This window comes from Oncorhynchus gorbuscha, linkage group LG19 (assembly GCF_021184085.1).
Source record: "Oncorhynchus gorbuscha isolate QuinsamMale2020 ecotype Even-year linkage group LG19, OgorEven_v1.0, whole genome shotgun sequence".
In the NCBI taxonomy this organism is placed as follows: Eukaryota; Metazoa; Chordata; class Actinopteri; order Salmoniformes; family Salmonidae; genus Oncorhynchus; species Oncorhynchus gorbuscha.
This window is the reverse complement of record NC_060191.1, coordinates 75,919,596-75,930,982: the sequence shown is the minus strand read 5'-3', so window position 1 is coordinate 75,930,982 and position 11,387 is coordinate 75,919,596. Positions and strand designations below refer to the sequence as shown.

The window sequence follows — 11,387 nt, the reverse complement described above, 5'->3', positions numbered from 1 at the left end:
ATAAAATCCTGTGAAACTCATTGTTCCTTTCAAAACAATTAGGTCAAATGTCAGTGATCTACAATGATTTAGTTTTTCAAGTGAAATGACTGTCCAAAAATATTTTTTTTTCCAGTGGTCTTGGAGATCTGACTTGAGGTGTGGAAAATGATAATCTTGCAGTCAATTTAATTTGAAACTTTTCGTTGTGTGTTAATGGGGAGGTGATTATTTAACTAGAATGTAATAAACCGAGCATGTACGTATGAGATCAGCTCTGAAAATCTAATTTGAGATGGGATGGATGTGAGTTGGACTGTTTGCTGTGGACTTGTAGGTCCAGACTGTACCAATTGGGGAGGAAAAGGGCGGTTAAAATTAACAAAGTTTCAAATTAAATCACGATGCCAGATGGAGGGTCATGGTTGGTTTTGCACTGTGGTGTATATTATACAACATCAAGTTCTCAAACGGCTCTTCATTACGGCTCTGTGTGCCATCTGTCCCCGTCCCAACTGATCAGTCAGCTGCTTTCTAGATATTTATTCAGTAACCTGGACACATTTTTGGGAGTATAGTCAAACTTTATTAAACTCAAAAACACCTCAGCCATAGACCCCGATACCAAACAGCTAGAAAACTATGCATACGAAACGAGTGGCAGTCTTCAGTATTGCCTAAAACTTTCTATGTAAAGGAGGAAATAGGCATGCATGACAACACCACTGGTGTGGGTAGATTAAGTCAAGTCCTATTTCCCCCAGCCTGCATCACTCAGGTATGAATAACCAGTGAGGAAAAACTGGTTTAATATGCCTTTTGCTCATTGGGTAGACTCATGCACACCATTCAACTACTCATTTGTTGAGCAGGAAAATCCTGTTTTAACACAGGTGTTTTTTAAAAGACGTTCTGCCTACTAGAATCAACCGACTAACTCAAACCTCTCCCCTGGAACTCAGATGTTTCTACCATGAACTAGCTCACGGCGTCTGATAATCGTGTGTTAGTTTAAATACACTGGTAAAAGCTGGGTGTCGCCAAGGAGGGGTTGACCACAACCACAGGACTGACTGGGTCAGACTCTCATTCATTCAAAGCACACAAAAGAACTAGAGGCCCATAGTGGTCGATTAGAACAAAACCATCCTTAACATTAGCCACTCCCTCCCACTACTGGGCAGAGCTAATAATTCTAGCCTAGTCAGAATTCTGTAGCTCAGTTAGCCTAGACAGAACGCCAGGGAAAAGGGTTCTAGCCTGGGACCAGAATACAAGAAAATAATGCTAGCCTAGTCATAACTGTAGCTCAGTTGGATAGAGCATGGCGTCTGTAAATGGCATATTATATATTAGAATACCAGGGACCAGCCTAGTCAGAATGTATGCACACATAACTGAATTCTAGCCTAGTCAGAATACCAGAAAATATATTATATATTAGAATACCAGAAAAGAATTCTAGCCTAGTCAGAATACCAGAAAATAATTCTAGCCTAGTCAGAATACCAGAAAAGAATTCTAGCCTAGTCAGAATACCAGAAAATAATTCTAGCCTAGTCAGAATACCAGAAAATAATTCTAGCCTGGTCAGAATACCAGAAAAGAATTCTAGCCTAGTCAGAATACCAGAAAAGAATTCTAGCCTAGTCAGAATACCAGAAAAGAATTCTAGCCTAGACAGAATACCAGAAAAGAATTCTAGCCTAGACAGAATACCAGAAAAGAATTCTAGCCTAGTCAGAATACCAGAAAAGAATTCTAGCCTGGTCAGAACACCAGAACTATAACTCTATGCAGAACAGTAGAATACAAAGTGTACAACAACAGACCCATCAGCCTCTCCTCACCTCCACACCCTGCTCCAGCCTAGGCCACATTCAACATGGCACAATGTTGTGGAAAGTTCAGGTAGAAATATTTTATATAGAACAAACATGCCTCTCTGACACGAAGCAAAAGGAATCATGTCAGTTCTATTTGTGACATTTCTACCTGCAACGCTGTACAGTGTTTCCCAAATGGCACCCTATTCCATATATAGTGCACTACTTCTGTCTAGAGTAGGGAATAGGGTGCCATCTAGAGTAGGGAATAGGGTGCCATCTAGAGTAGGGAATAGGGTGCCATCTAGAGTAGGGAATAGGGTGCCATCTAGAGTAGGGAATAGGGTGCCATCTAGAGTAGGGAATAGGGTGCCATCTAGAGTAGGGAATAGGGTGCCATGTGGTACTCTGTCAGAACCTGAAGGATGTACTATCAGCAGGACCAACGAGTCAGCCAGCTAACTAGCCTAAATATTATATTTTTTAGACGGATAAACTTGGTCTAATTGATTCGACAAACAAAAAGTTTAGCTTTTTTAAATGAACCAGGAAAAAGTTTTTATTTGTATTTTTTATTTGTGGTTGCTTATCAAAAGTTAGCCGGCTAACTCATTGATCCTGCTTTTTTTGTAGCGTACTCCTGTGTTTACTTGGCGTAGGCATCCAGGGGATAATGCTCTTTATACTGCTGGACGTGCCTCCACATGGCCTCCTTCTGCTTGACCAGGTTAGGGGTCATCTCTTCATAGACGTCAGAGAACATCAAGTCAGGGTGGGGCTTGTGTCTCTTCTCGGCCTTCTCAAACGCCTCCATCACCATCTTGCGGCTCTGTTTCCTCCAGCTCCTCTCGTCCTCCTCGGACCACCAGGAACGGGCCGTCATGTAGTGACGCAGCCGAGAGATGGGGTGGTCCTGTTTGTCCCAGTAGTTCACCTCATCTACGGAGCGGTAGGCCGAGCTGTCGTCGCTGGTGCTGTGGTGACCAATCCTGAGGGACGGAAGGAGAATGTCAGTGTAAGGTGAGGTATATGCCTTCTGGTCCTCGAAATGCTGTCGATCATAGTTTCAATTCAACTACTATTGTATTCATCAGAACACGTGGAAGAGAGGACAGTGTCAGGGCAGATCTAGTTTAAACGGTATTAATCTCACGCTGGTCTGCCACGAGGCTTCAGCTGTGTTTACAAACCCAGAACAATTCTGATCCCCCCCCCTCACCAAATTGGTCTTTTGACCAATCAGATCAGCTCTGAAAATCTACTTTTGATAACAGTGGGATGGATGTGAGTTGGAATGGAACGGAGCAGTCTTAGGTTAGCTGTGGACTTGTGGGTCCAGACCGTATTATTCTCATATGAAAGAAAGAACCCACGACTGGTGCTTGAATGTTTGGATTCAACCTCGTGTGAATAACGCCATCATGACACAAACAACAGGAAAAGGTGTCACCTTGAAGGACAATGTAAACGAATCCTCTGAACTGCTTTCAGCAGGACGACGTTTTGTTACGTTCAGATAGAAATACGTATGTAGAACAAGGAGTCATGTCTATATGTATGTAGAACAAGGAGTCATGTCTATATGTATGTAGAACAAGGAGTCATGTCTATTCTATATGTATGTAGGACAAGGAGTCATGTCTATATGTATGTAGAACAAGGAGTCATGTCTATATGTATGTAGAACAAGGAGTCATGTCTATATGTATGTAGAACAAGGAGTCATGTCTATTCTATATGTATGTAGAACAAGGAGTCATGTCTATATGTATGTAGAACAAGGAGTCATGTCTATATGTATGTAGAACAAGGAGTCATGTCTATTCTATATGTATGTAGGACAATGAGTCATGTCTATTCTATATGTATGTAGGACAAGGAGTCATGTCTATTCTATATGTATGTAGAACAAGGAGTCATGTCTATTCTATATGTATGTAGAACAAGGAGTCATGTCTATATGTATGTAGAACAAGGAGTCATGTCTATATGTATGTAGAACAAGGAGTCATGTCTATATGTATGTAGAACAAGGAGTCATGTCTATATGTATGTAGAACAAGGAGTCATGTCTATATGTATGTAGAACAAGGAGTCATGTCTATATGTATGTAGAACAAGGAGTCATGTCTATATGTATGTAGAACAAGGAGTCATGTCTATATGTATGTAGAACAAGGAGTCATGTCTATATGTATGTAGAACAAGGAGTCATGTCTATATGTATGTAGAACAAGGAGTCATGTCTATATGTATGTAGAACAAGGAGTCATGTCTATATGTATGTAGAACAAGGAGTCATGTCTATATGTATGTAGGACAAGGAGTCATGTCTATTCTATATGTATGTAGAACAAGGAGTCATGTCTATTCTATATGTATGTAGGACAAGGAGTCATGTCTATTCTATATGTATGTAGAACAAGGAGTCATGTCTATATGTATGTAGGACAAGGAGTCATGTCTATATGTATGTAGAACAAGGAGTCATGTCTATATGTATGTAGGACAAGGAGTCATGTCTATATGTATGTAGGACAAGGAGTCATGTCTATATGTATGTAGGACAAGGAGTCATGTCTATATGTATGTAGGACAAGGAGTCATGTCTATATGTATGTAGGACAAGGAGTCATGTCTATATGCATGTAGGACAAGGAGTCATGTCTATTCTATATGTATGTAGGACAAGGAGTCATGTCTATTCTATATGTATGTAGGACAAGGAGTCATGTCTATTCTATATGTATGTAGGACAAGGAGTCATGTCTATTCTATATGCATGTAGGACAAGGAGTCATGTCTATATGCATGTAGGACAAGGAGTCATGTCTATTCTATATGCATGTAGGACAAGGAGTCATGTCTATTCTATATGTATGTAGGACAAGGAGTCATGTCTATTCTATATGTATGTAGGACAAGGAGTCATGTCTATATGTATGTAGAACAAGGAGTCATGTCTATATGTATGTAGAACAAGGAGTCATGTCTATTCTATATGTATGTAGAACAAAGAGTCATGTCTATTCTATATGTATGTAGAACAGAGTCATGTCTATTCTATATGTATGTAGAACAAGGAGTCATGTCTATATGTATGTAGAACAAGGAGTCATGTCTATATGTATGTAGAACAAGGAGTCATGTCTATTCTATATGTATGTAGAACAAAGAGTCATGTCTATTCTATATGTATGTAGAACAAAGAGTCATGTCTATTCTATATGTATGTAGAACAAGGAGTCATGTCTATATGTATGTAGGACAAAGAGTCATGTCTATTCTATATGTATGTAGGACAAGGAGTCATGTCTATATGTATGTAGAACAAGGAGTCATGTCTATATGTATGTAGAACAAAGAGTCATGTCTATTCTATATGTATGTAGAACAAAGAGTCATGTCTATTCTATATGTATGTAGAACAAGGAGTCATGTCTATATGTATGTAGAACAAGGAGTCATGTCTATATGTATGTAGAACAAAGAGTCATGTCTATTCTATATGTATGTAGAACAAGGAGTCATGTCTATTCTATATGTATGTAGAACAAGGAGTCATGTCTATATGTATGTAGGACAAGGAGTCATGTCTATATGTATGTAGAACAAGGAGTCATGTCTATATGTATGTAGAACAAGGAGTCATGTCTATATGTATGTAGAACAAAGAGTCATGTCTATTCTATATGTATGTAGAACAAAGAGTCATGTCTATTCTATATGTATGTAGGACAAGGAGTCATGTCTATATGTATGTAGGACAAGGAGTCATGTCTATATGTATGTAGGACAAGGAGTCATGTCTATATGTATGTAGGACAAGGAGTCATGTCTATATGCATGTAGGACAAGGAGTCATGTCTATATGCATGTAGGACAAGGAGTCATGTCTATTCTATATGTATGTAGGACAAGGAGTCATGTCTATTCTATATGTATGTAGGACAAAGAGTCATGTCTATATGTATGTAGAACAAAGAGTCATGTCTATATGTATGTAGAACAAAGAGTCATGTCTATATGTATGTAGAACAAGGAGTCATGTCTATTCATGGTATTTCTATCTGCAACATTCAACAATGTAGTATAGTATAGTCTACAGGTGCTGACAGGCAGTCTACAGGTGCTGACAGGCAGTCTACAGGTGCTGACAGGCAGTCTACAGGCGCTGACAGGCAGTCTACAGGCGCTGACAGGCAGTCTACAGGTAGTGACGGGCAGTCTACAGGTAGTGACGGGCAGTCTACAGGTGCTGACGGGCAGTCTACAGATGCTGACGGGCAGTCTACAGGCGCTGACGGGCAGTCTACAGGCGCTGACGGGCAGTCTACAGGCGCTGACGGGCAGTCTACAGGTGCTGACGGGCAGTCTACAGGAGCTGACGGGCAGTCTACAGGCGCTGACGGGCAGTCTACAGGCGCTGACGGGCAGTCTACAGGCGCTGACGGGCAGTCTACAGGCGCTGACGGGCAGTCTACAGGCGCTGACGGGCAGTCTACAGGCGCTGACGGGCAGTCTACAGGTGCTGACGGGCAGTCTACAGGTAGTGACAGGCAGTCTACAGGTAGTGACAGGGTACACTGCAGCATCCACCCAGAGGCTCTTGGGTACACTGCAGCATCCACCCAGAGGCTCTTGGGTACACTGCAGCATCCACCCAGAGGCTCTTGGGTACACTGCAGCATCCACCCAGAGGCTCTTGGGTACACTGACAGCATCCACCCAGAGGCTCTTGGGTACACTGCAGCATCCACCCAGAGGCTCTTGGGTACACTGCAGCATCCACCCAGAGGCTCTTGGGTACACTGCAGCATCCACCCAGAGGCTCTTGGGTACACTGCAGCATCCACCCAGAGGCTCTTGGGTACACTGCAGCATCCACCCAGAGGCTCTTGGGTACACTGCAGCATCCACCCAGAGGCTCTTGGGTACACTGCAGCATCCACCCAGAGGCTCTTGGGTACACTGCAGCATCCACCCAGAGGCTCTTGGGTACACTGCAGCATCCACCCAGAGGCTCTTGGGTACACTGCAGCATCCACCCAGAGGCTCTTGGGTACACTGCAGCATCCACCCAGAGGCTCTTGGGTACACTGCAGCATCCACCCAGAGGCTCTTGGGTACACTGCAGCATCCACCCAGAGGCTCTTGGGTACACTGCAGCATCCACCCAGAGGCTCTTGGGTACACTGCAGCATCCACCCAGAGGCTCTTGGGTACACTGCAGCATCCACCCAGAGGCTCTTGGGTACACTGCAGCATCCACCCAGAGGCTCTTGGGTACACTGCAGCATCCACCCAGAGGCTCTTGGGTACACTGCAGCATCCACCCAGAGGCTCTTGGGTACACTGCAGCATCCACCCAGAGGCTCTTGGGTACACTGCAGCATCCACCCAGAGGCTCTTGGGTACACTGCAGCATCCACCCAGAGGCTCTTGGGTACACTGCAGCATCCACCCAGAGGCTCTTGGGTACACTGCAGCATCCACCCAGAGGCTCTTGGGTACACTGCAGCATCCACCCAGAGGCTCTTGGGTACACTGCAGCATCCACCCAGAGGCTCTTGGGTACACTGCAGCATCCACCCAGAGGCTCTTGGGTACACTGCAGCATCCACCCAGAGGCTCTTGGGTACACTGCAGCATCCACCCAGAGGCTCTTGGGTACACTGCAGCATCCACCGAGAGGCTCTTGGGTACACTGCAGCATCCACCTAGAGGCTCTTGGGTACACTGCAGCATCCACCTAGAGGCTCTTGGGTACACTGCAGCATCCACCTAGAGGCTCTTGGGTACACTGCAGCATCCACCTAGAGGCTCTTGGGTACACTGCAGCATCCACCTAGAGGCTCTTGGGTACACTGCAGCATCCACCTAGAGGCTCTTGGGTACACTGCAGCATCCACCGAGAGGCTCTTGGGTACACTGCAGCATCCACCTAGAGGCTCTTGGGTACACTGCAGCATCCACCTAGAGGCTCTTGCTGCCAAGGGAACGCCTGACATTGAAAAGACGTTTTGGACACTACAGTGAAAATGGTTAACTTTGTTAAAGCAAGGCCCCTGAACTCTTGTGTATTTTCTGCATTATGCACTGATATGGGCAGCGACCATGTAACACTTCTACAACATACAGAAGTGCGCTGGTTATCAAGGGGAAAAGTATTGACACGTTTTTTAAAATTGAGAGACGAGCTTAACGTTCAACACTGACCATGATTTCCACTTGTCTGACCGCTTGCACGATGACGAGTTTCTCACACGACTGACCGATCTGGGTGATGTTTTTTCTCACCTGAATGATCTGAATCTAGGATTACAGGGATTCTCCACAACTATATTCAATGTGCGGGACAAAATTGAGGCTGTGATTAAAGAAGTTGGAGCTCTTCTCTGTCTGCATTAACAAGGACAACACACAGGTCTTTCCATCATTGTATGACTTTTTTGTGTGTAAATGAACTCAAGCTTACGGACAATGTGATATAGTGAAGCACCCTGAGTGAGTTGGGTGAGCAATTACGCAGATACTTTACCAAAATGGACGACACAAACAACTGGATTCTTTATCCCCTTTCATGCCCTGCCTCCAGTCCACTTACCGATATCTGAACAAGAGAGACTCATCGAAATTGCAACAAGTAGTTCTGTGAAAATGTAATTTAAATCAGAAGCCCCTGGCAGATTTCTGGATAGGGCCACATTCAAGAGTATCCTGCCTTGGCAAATCACACTGTTAGGACTCTTATGACCTTTGCAACCACGTACCTATGTGAGAGTGGATTCTCGGCCCTCACTAGCATGAAAACTAAATACAGGCACAGACTGTGTGTGAAAAATGATTTAAGACTGAGACTCTCTCCGATACAACCCAACATTACAGAGTTTCAAGCACACCCTTCTCATTAACCTGTGGTGAGTCATTCACAATGTTTGATGAACAAATAAGGTTTAATATGTAAGGTGGTTAAATAAAGTGTGAAATGATTGATTATTTTTATATTAATATTTGTGCCCTGGTCCTATAAAAGCTCTTTGTCACTTCCCACAAGCCGTGTTGTGACAAAAAACTCACACTCATTCTTATGTTTAATACATGTATAGCATAGTGTGTGTGGCAGGCTTACAATGATGACAAAAAAACAACATTTGAGAGTTCGCTGACCCTGGTGCTAGAGGGGGTACAGCTGACCCTGGTGTTAGAGGGGGTACAGATGACCCTGGTGCTAAAGGGGGGTACAGCTGACCCTGGTGCTAGAGGGGGTACAGCTGACCCTGGTGCTAGAGGGGGTACAGCTGACCCTGGTGCTAGAGGGGGGCACAGCTGACCCTGGTGCTAGAGGGGGTACAGCTGACCCTGGTGCTAGAGGGGGTACAGCTGACCCTGGTGCTAGAGGGGGGCACAGCTGACCCTGGTGCTAGAGGGGGGCACAGCTGACCCTGGTGTTAGAGGGGGTACAGCTGACCCTGGTGCTAGAGGGGGTACAGGTGACCCTGGTGCTAGAGGGGGTACAGGTGACCCTGGTGCTAGAGGGGGGTACAGCTGACCCTGGTGCTAGAGGGGGTACAGCTGACCCTGGTGCTAGAGGGGGTACAGCTGACCCTGGTGCTAGAGGGGGTACAGACAGGCAGGTAGTGTACAGGTACAGACAGGCAGTGTACAGGTACAGACAGGCAGTGTACAGGTACAGACAGGTAGTGTACAGGCACAGACAGGTAGTGTACAGGCACAGACAGGTAGTGTACAGGCACAGACAGGTAGTGTACAGGCACAGACAGGTAGTGTACAGACAGGCAGTGTACAGGTAGTGTACAGACAGGCAGTGTACAGGTAGTGTACAGGCAGTGTACAGGTAGTGTACAGGCAGTGTACACAGACAGGCAGTGTACAGGTAGTGTACAGGCAGTGTACAGGTAGTGTACAGACACAGACAGGTAGTGTACAGACACAGACAGGTAGTGTAGACACAGACAGGTAGTGTACAGACACAGACAGGTAGTGTACAGACACAGACAGGTAGTGTACAGACACAGACGGGTACAGACAGGCAGTGTACAGGCACAGACAGGTAGTGTACAGGCACAGACAGGTAGTGTACAGGCACAGACAGGTAGTGTACAGGTACAGACAGGTAGTGTACAGGCACAGACAGGTAGTGTACAGGTACAGACAGGTAGTGTACAGGTAGTGTACAGGTACAGACAGGTAGTGTACAGGTACAGACAGGTAGTGTACAGGTAGTGTACAGGCACAGACAGGTAGTGTACAGGCACAGACAGGTAGTGTACAGGTACAGACAGGTAGTGTACAGGTACAGACAGGCAGAGTACAGGTACAGACAGGCAGAGTACAGGTACAGACAGGTAGTGTACAGGTACAGACAGGTACAGACGGGTAGTGTACCTGTAGGTCATGGCCTCGATGAGGAAGGGCTGGTTCAGGCCACAGACAGGTAGTGTATACAGCGAACACATCGTTACCGTCCACTCTGATAGACATCATACCGTAGCCTGGACCGCGTGCAGCTGAGAGGACCACAACACAGGATCGGTTCACAACATGACACACAGATCCTCAGGGAGTCATTTAACAGACTCTCTTATCCAGTCACTACAGTAGGGAGTCATTTAGCAGACTCTCTTATCCAAAACCACTACAGTAGGGAGTCATTTAACAGACTCTCTTATCCAGTCACTACAGTAGGGAGTCATTTAACAGACTCTCTTATCCAGTCACTACAGTAGGGAGTCATTTAGCAGACTCTCTTATCCAGTCACTACAGCAGGGAGTCATTTAACAGACTCTCTTATCCAGTCACTACAGTAGGGAGTCATTTAACAGACTCTCTTATCCAGAACCACTACAGTAGTGAGTCATTTAACAGACTCTCTGATCCAGAACCACTACAGTAGGGAGTCATTTAACAGATTCTCTGATCCAGAACCACTACAGTAGGGAGTCATTTAACAGATTCTCTGATCCAGAACCACTACAGTAGGGAGTCATTTAACAGATTCTCTGATCCAGAACCACTACAGTAGGGAGTCATTTAACAGATTCTCTGATCCAGAACCACTACAGTAGAGAGTCATTTAACAGATTCTCTGATCCAGAACCACTACAGTAGGGAGTCATTTAACAGATTCTCTGATCCAGAACCACTACAGTAGGGAGACATTTAACAGATTCTCTGATCCAGAACCACTACAGTAGGGAGTCATTTAACAGATTCTCTGATCCAGAACCACTACAGTAGGGAGCATTTAACAGATTCTCTGATCCAGAACCACTACAGTAGGGAGTCATTTAACAGATTCTCTGATCCAGAACCACTACAGTAGGGAGTCATTTAACAGATTCTCTGATCCAGAACCACTACAGTAGGGAGTCATTTAACAGATTCTCTGATCCAGAACCACTACAGTAGGGAGTCATTTAACAGATTCTCTGATCCAGAACCACTACAGTAGGGAGTCATTTAACAGATTCTCTGATCCAGAACCACTACAGTAGGGAGTCATTTAACAGATTCTCTGATCCAGAACCACTACAGTAGGGAGTCATTTAACAGATTCT

The 11,387-nt window shown here is 44.8% G+C and overlaps 1 protein-coding gene across 1 annotated transcript in view; it reads right to left on the bottom strand.

Moving 5' to 3' along the window:
• Positions 1-2,361: 2,361 nt before the first annotated feature.
• The window catches only part of bckdha (branched chain keto acid dehydrogenase E1 subunit alpha), a 26,271-nt gene continuing 17,245 nt past the window's right edge, over positions 2,362-11,387 (bottom strand). The window contains 3 exon segments of the mRNA XM_046316547.1: positions 2,362-2,794; positions 10,215-10,262; positions 10,264-10,336. Coding sequence (XP_046172503.1) covers positions 2,452-2,794; positions 10,215-10,262; positions 10,264-10,336 — 464 coding nt within the window. The 3' untranslated portion in view covers positions 2,362-2,451.